The sequence below is a fragment of the Fulmarus glacialis genome, unplaced genomic scaffold, assembly GCF_000690835.1.
Source record: "Fulmarus glacialis isolate BGI_N327 unplaced genomic scaffold, ASM69083v1 scaffold25827, whole genome shotgun sequence".
Lineage (NCBI taxonomy): Eukaryota > Metazoa > Chordata > Aves > Procellariiformes > Procellariidae > Fulmarus > Fulmarus glacialis.
This window is the reverse complement of record NW_009225501.1, coordinates 1-6195: the sequence shown is the minus strand read 5'-3', so window position 1 is coordinate 6195 and position 6195 is coordinate 1. Positions and strand designations below refer to the sequence as shown.

At 39.2% G+C, this 6195-nt stretch overlaps 1 protein-coding gene across 1 annotated transcript in view; it reads right to left on the bottom strand.

Annotated features, from left to right (window-relative positions):
* LOC104080201 (chromosome unknown open reading frame, human C9orf41) overlaps nt 1-3590 on the bottom strand; it is a 17369-nt gene extending 13779 nt beyond the window's left edge. The window contains exons 1-2 of the mRNA XM_009582508.1: nt 3387-3590; nt 2211-2374 (exon numbers count right to left, since the gene is read on the bottom strand). Coding sequence (XP_009580803.1) covers nt 2211-2374; nt 3387-3575 — 353 coding nt within the window. The 5' untranslated portion in view covers nt 3576-3590. The remainder of the gene's footprint in view (nt 1-2210; nt 2375-3386) is intronic.
* Between the last annotated feature and the right edge of the window lie 2605 nt (nt 3591-6195).

The following is a 6195-nucleotide window of genomic DNA, read 5'->3' as shown; positions in this document are numbered from 1 at the left end:
ATGAACCTGTCTTTATCTCACCCCGCGAGTTTTTCTCTCTCTTCCCCTCCCGATTCTCCCCCCGCCCCACCGGCGGGGGGAGTGAGTGAGCACCTGCGTGGTATTTGGCTGCCTGCCAGGTTAAACCACGACAATCACCCAGTGCCAACAATACACTTTTTCTCCAGCACTTTCATTTCATCATCTCAGGAGACTTCAGCACTCTGTGCTACAAAAGCGAACTCTAAAGAAACTGAAAGCTGCACTCTGAGATTCCCTCTACAGGCTGCGTTCCCACATTAGCGGCCACAGCCAGTCCTCTTCGGGGAAACAGACTTTGCACACGCTATATACAACAGCCAGAATAACTTCACTGTGGTCAGTTCAGGCCCTGTCCATCCCTTCAAACAACTGATCCCCTCCAAAACTGTAAAAAAGAAATCAGACTGACCAGCCAGCCTGCCCTGCTAGGGAAGTTACTTCTTGCACAAGGATTAAGTGGCACTGCTGGTTAAGCCTGGTAACACACAAAGAGAACGGGCGCTTCTGAACAACTCTGCTTCGTGCCTCAAAGAGGTAAGTACACCCAAGTAGGAGAGCCTCCAGTCACTAGGAAAAAAAGCGAGCTGACAACAGTAAGTAACAATATGTGAACAGAGAAAAGGTTTTACGTAAGTGCTACAATAGCTTCATAATGATCATGAATATTAAACTTTTAAATAGGTAGGTATGTAATACACATTTTATAAATTAAAAAAAGTTTCATTTGACAAACTCAAACTTGTAGTAGAGATGTTTGATCTATACAGTGATGTCTTGAGATTTCTGTAGAGACAAAAACCACCCAACTGGTATTTCAGAGCCATCACAACAGGGACAGAAGCACTGTCACATCAGTTGTGTTTGACAACAACAACAATCAGCACCACCAGAATTCCTCGTAAAGAAGCACAAAGCTGTAACTTCAGATTCACCCAATCTGTTACCACATGTTGCTTCCTAATACCAACTGGAGGTTTTGAAATAAGAGTTATTGATGATAAATGTAAAAGTCAAGATTTTCCAACTCCAGTCATGTATCTCTTAAGATTTGACATGTTACCTCTCCTATAACAAAAATGCTTTAAAAGCTAGCATACAGAGAGAAAGATGAACTACTACCTTGAAGATTAGAATGATTACTTTCAAAACTAACTACGACTTCTCCTACAGATCTGCACATCAGAAGTACATCAGGTAACCTGTAGCACTGAATTCATTTTCACCTTATGGAGGGCACTATTAGCACTAAAAACATTGCAGAAAGTTCACCTTCAGAAAACTAAAAGATAGCTAGTGGAAGGTACAAGTGCATTATTAGCAATTACTGAGAAAGAAGTAACACCCAGTAACACCCAGCTATATCAAACCTAAGTTCTGACCTGTTACACTTGTGAGTACAAAGTTCACAAATTTCCCCATTGTAAGAGTGTTAAATTTAAACTGAAATGTACTTTATGATGACTGGGCTGACTAAATGGCAGAACCATTAAACATGGAATTCTCACAGCAGTTGTATCTTCTGAGATTCTACCGGTACACTTCTACTTAAAGTTACCTAAAAAACCCCACACTGATTACTATTTTGGTGGTGTTAACAAGCAGTTACAAAGCTACCCTCACACATGCAGCAAAGCTTTTTTAAGACTTGCCTTATAACATCTGTCTGAAACCAAGGCCAGAATTAAGTATTTGCAGGGTAAATTCTTAGTGCAATAAAACTGTGCTAGAGGTTAAGAGTCTTCTTCCCTCCTTCCACCATGAAGGGCAATACTCATACTTGCTGCAGTCGCAAGGGTCCTTCCCTTTATCTGCAGCACACACACTCTGAGAATCTGCTAACCTGCAAACTTTACCTCACTGAGCACAACTGAGTTAACTTCCTGAGTTAACAACCCCCTAAGGTCTCTTACTCGAAAAGTTAACAGATATCCCGTTACATCAAGCTGCAGGGGAAAAAAAAAGAAATTATTCCTGGTTTACCTGGTATTCCTTTGTGAAGTTTATGATTATGCTCTTTTTCAACACCTTGTATTAGAAACAAAAACTTTCTTGATTAAAAAATAAATTCCACTGCATTCACAGTAATTTCTGTAGTTTTAAATCCCAGCTTTTCATTACTCCATAAAAACTTCGTTAGATTTGTGCAACAGTGTATGCCCACATAAAAATAAGTCTTAAAACACTATTACCATCTTTCTTTTGGAAAGTTCTTTACAATTTCACTAATGATTGGCTGGTAGCAGGAATCTCTCTCAGGCTTTCCCTCTTCACTCCAGTCTCTCACAAATTGTTTCAAAGTGGATTTTAATTTATCCATGTCAAATGTCGAAGCTGGTGTAATCTTCCCTCCTCCCTGATTAAAGTGGGGGGAAAAAAAGAAGTTAGTGGAAAATGTACCAAGTATCTTTAGTCTTGGGGGGGGTGGGGGAGGAAGGTAAATGATAAACAGACAAAAGCCATGCTATAAGGGCTGTTTTGTGGACAAAGCACTCGTCTTTCACTCCTGCGACCAGGGCTCAAATCCAACCTAGAATCCTAAACAAATTGAGTTTGCTGGTCTCAGTTCGGCACCCAAGAGACCAGGTGCCACATCACAAAACCATACATTGTACGGCGTAGCAGAGCACAACTGGTAGTCCTTAATCAGGAAAGGACCAGGGCTGAGCTAGTGCAGAGGCTGAACTGCTTACCCTGAGAAGAGGATCCCTTTAGGTACTGATGAGGCAACACCGGGAAGCTCACATTAGAGCTGCCCACTACTGTACCTTGCCTGCAGATACCAAAAAAGGACTCCAGTTTCCATCTCTGCCAGTCTTTTAAGTCTGAGTGCAATTTTTTTTGATAGAGATGTCACACTGAAAAAGCAGGTAAGTAGTGAAAAAGTTTTTACAGATTATAACATTAAAAATACTTCGCCCATCTAAAATTGTAACTAGTTTAGAATGCCGTAACATATAATAACTTACAGAAAGACAGACAATACCATTTATGCTCTACACAGTTAACTGAAAAAATAACTTCAAAATGTAACCAGGGTAGAGCTAGAACTGTGGAGTGAAAAACTGCTTTTTTACAATGTAAAAAATCACTTTTTTAAGTGATTACTGTCATTTGCCAGATTCACAATTAGTTTTCATAAGTGTAACTACAAGGATTAACAACAAATAGTTTTATAAAACATCAGCTCTACAAGATGCAAAAGCCAAGAGTGAGAACATGTAAGCAAACAGGAAGTAAGGAAGGAGAAAATAAAGAAGTCAAAAGGAAAGAAAGTTGGAGGCCTATAGGTGTGAAAAACAAATGTAGAAAATCCCAAAGCGTACAGAATTTAATTTTGAAGTATGAAAAAGTCCATTTTAACATACGTCTTCTCCATATTCTTTATTTTCAAACATATGAACGCAGTCATTCACAATGGTCTGTAGTATCTCTTGATTATGATCAATGCACTTCCGAATCTTGTCAAGGTGAGGAAGGAATTGAGGAAGAAGACTCTGTTGATTAGCTGGAAGAGATTTAAACTGCCTCTCTGTTCTGTTCACTCGTTCATGCATATTCGTTCTAAAAAGCAAAAAGTTTAAGGTCTTTAGATATTTAGAAGCAATACATGCACTAAATATAAGTAATTCACTCTAAGCTACTCCAATGACAATTATTCATTTTTCTAGACACAGAAAGTGATCGTGATCAGACTTTGTAATTCCTTACTAGAGAACAAGTTTTCAAGATTTTTTTTAGGCAAAATGTTTGTTTTAAGTTCTAGTTCTACATTGCTACTCTTTGTAACATGTTGCAGTTTAAGAGGACCATTGTTTTCTTCTTGCAGTTTCATCACCACCCACTCATTTCCAGAACAGGTGATCAGTACCTCAATACATGGATCTACAAAATTTAATGAACGACCAGCCCCCAAACCATCAAAACCAGCCAGACTGTTTCACAAATCCAATTTAAATTGAATGAATAGCTGAATGCTGTGATAAACTTCAGCTACAGAAATAACGAGATGTGGAGTGGGAATAGGGGTCCTCAAAATCAATTGTTTCTGAAAGAACCGTAAACATCACAGCTGGACCATACCAAAGTTCTGGCAGCCACACTAAGATACTAAAATACCTTCTTTTAACAGCATATTCCCCCCAAGTATGAGTACTGTGAATTTGATCATGTAACTGATCCAAGCTAAAAATAACTCTTCCATTTCCCCAAAATAAAAGTTCCATAAAAAAATCTACTGCCAAGAGGTCTGCTTTTTTCTTTCCTCTCCCTTCTCTTCACCCAAAACAGTTCTGCCCTCCACCTTGTTCTAGCACTCACCAGGCCTGCCACAAAGCTCGTTTAACTTGCTAACCCTGAAGAGACCTGCATAGATTTTGCTAGATTTGATTTCTGTCAGTTCAGCAAGTCAAGTTGGCTGAGCACAGTCATAAGGACCCTAGAAAGAGAGATTATAAAGCCAGGACAAGGGATACTGCCCCTTTTGGCAGTAGCAAATCATTTTATCAGGTCAAGTCATACTGCAGTTTCTCAAACTCTTGTGTCAGCATACAGCAACACAGAGCTGAAAACCAGTCATCAGACAGAGTAAGGTGCAATTGCTGCAATTTTAGTTACAACCCCAGTTTGGAAATTTGACCACTTAGTACCTCCAACATTCCATATCTGCTGCTGAGAAGGGCGTGTTCACTGCAACAGGGACACTGGTTTAAAATTAGGTTTAAGAACACAAAACAGAGAAGGAACAACAAGAAAAACAAACATCCTCAATATAAAGCACATCAACTTAGCTTAATATCATCTTCTTGAAAGTTTTATCAGAAAAATTCTTTGAACCATAATCCTCCACCCTTTCATGTTGAGTTGCAACCTTCTAGCAGAATGAATAATTCACTGAAATCAGAAGAACTACGCACAAAGAATGAAGTTAAGTCCGTATGTCTCCAGGAGACAAAAACTTTAATGGGAACTCATCTGAAAGTGTGTTATTGCCTCACTCATACAGACATTTCCAATTAAATTATTTTTAACTACCAAGATATGCAATTTGACTTAAATTCGGAGCTGTTTCTTTGAGACAGAGGTAATTTAATTCAATTTCTGTACTGGAAATTTGAGTCATATCCTTTTGTTATGTGTTTACCGAGACTGAAGTATTCCAAAGCAACCCAGAGTCACATTTGAGCATGAGGTTGAGAAAGATGTTCCCAGCTTCTAAGGCCTGAGGATACAATTACATACTGATATAAGTAAATTACAGTTGTCTGTTGTGCTAATAGTAATAACTAACATGAAGACTTTGGTATGGCCAAACTGAATTGGAGAATTCAGATTGAAAGAGTTATCGAAGTGTCATCTAGACCAACCTCCCGCTCAAATACTAGTCCTGGAAAACAAAACAACCCAAGATATAAAAATAGCAAACAGAAGAAATACTCTAAATATCACCCACTCCTTCCACGAACCTCACTGTCATGTAAAAATTATACTTATATTGCACTGACAAAAAGGGCCTATCACATAATAAGAATCACATGGTGGGGGTTTGTCCACTGAAGTATACAAGTATGTAGTGTAGCTACATCCCAGATCTGCTTACCAAACCTAGCGTAATAGGAGACAGTTAACCAAAACACTGCAGAAGACTGGACTTTTTCAGCTAGTCCCCCCACCCTACTATTTGAGTAACTTTTGTTTCTTCTTCCATTCAACGGATTCAGCTATAAAGTCGGTTCCCCCCAACCCTTTGTCTCATTCCCATGGGAGCATCAAGCCCTTTTCTGGTCAGACAAATGTCTGGAAAACTAAAGTTGTAACAAAATGGCATCCATTAGCCCTATCAACAGGTCTTATTTCTCGTGCAAATTAACGCATCTTTCAAGAATTTCCCCAATAATCGAAACACCGTTTGCATTTCTTTGCCAGCAGGAGCTACTATTGTTTTGAGTACTTTATAGCGTCTTAAAGCATTTTATCTTATAAAAAGAGACCTTTTACATCCTTTTCACGTGTGCCATACTTTGAGATTTTTTTGGTTTTTTTTTTTTTTTTTTTTTTATGCTTCCTAGCTGACAAAGACATGGAGGTGTTCTTTCCTGACTCGGGCTTCTGCACCCCGCTAGAGGCACGGCGCCCCCCACCGAGGACAGACCGAGGGAGGCGGCCACACCACACGCA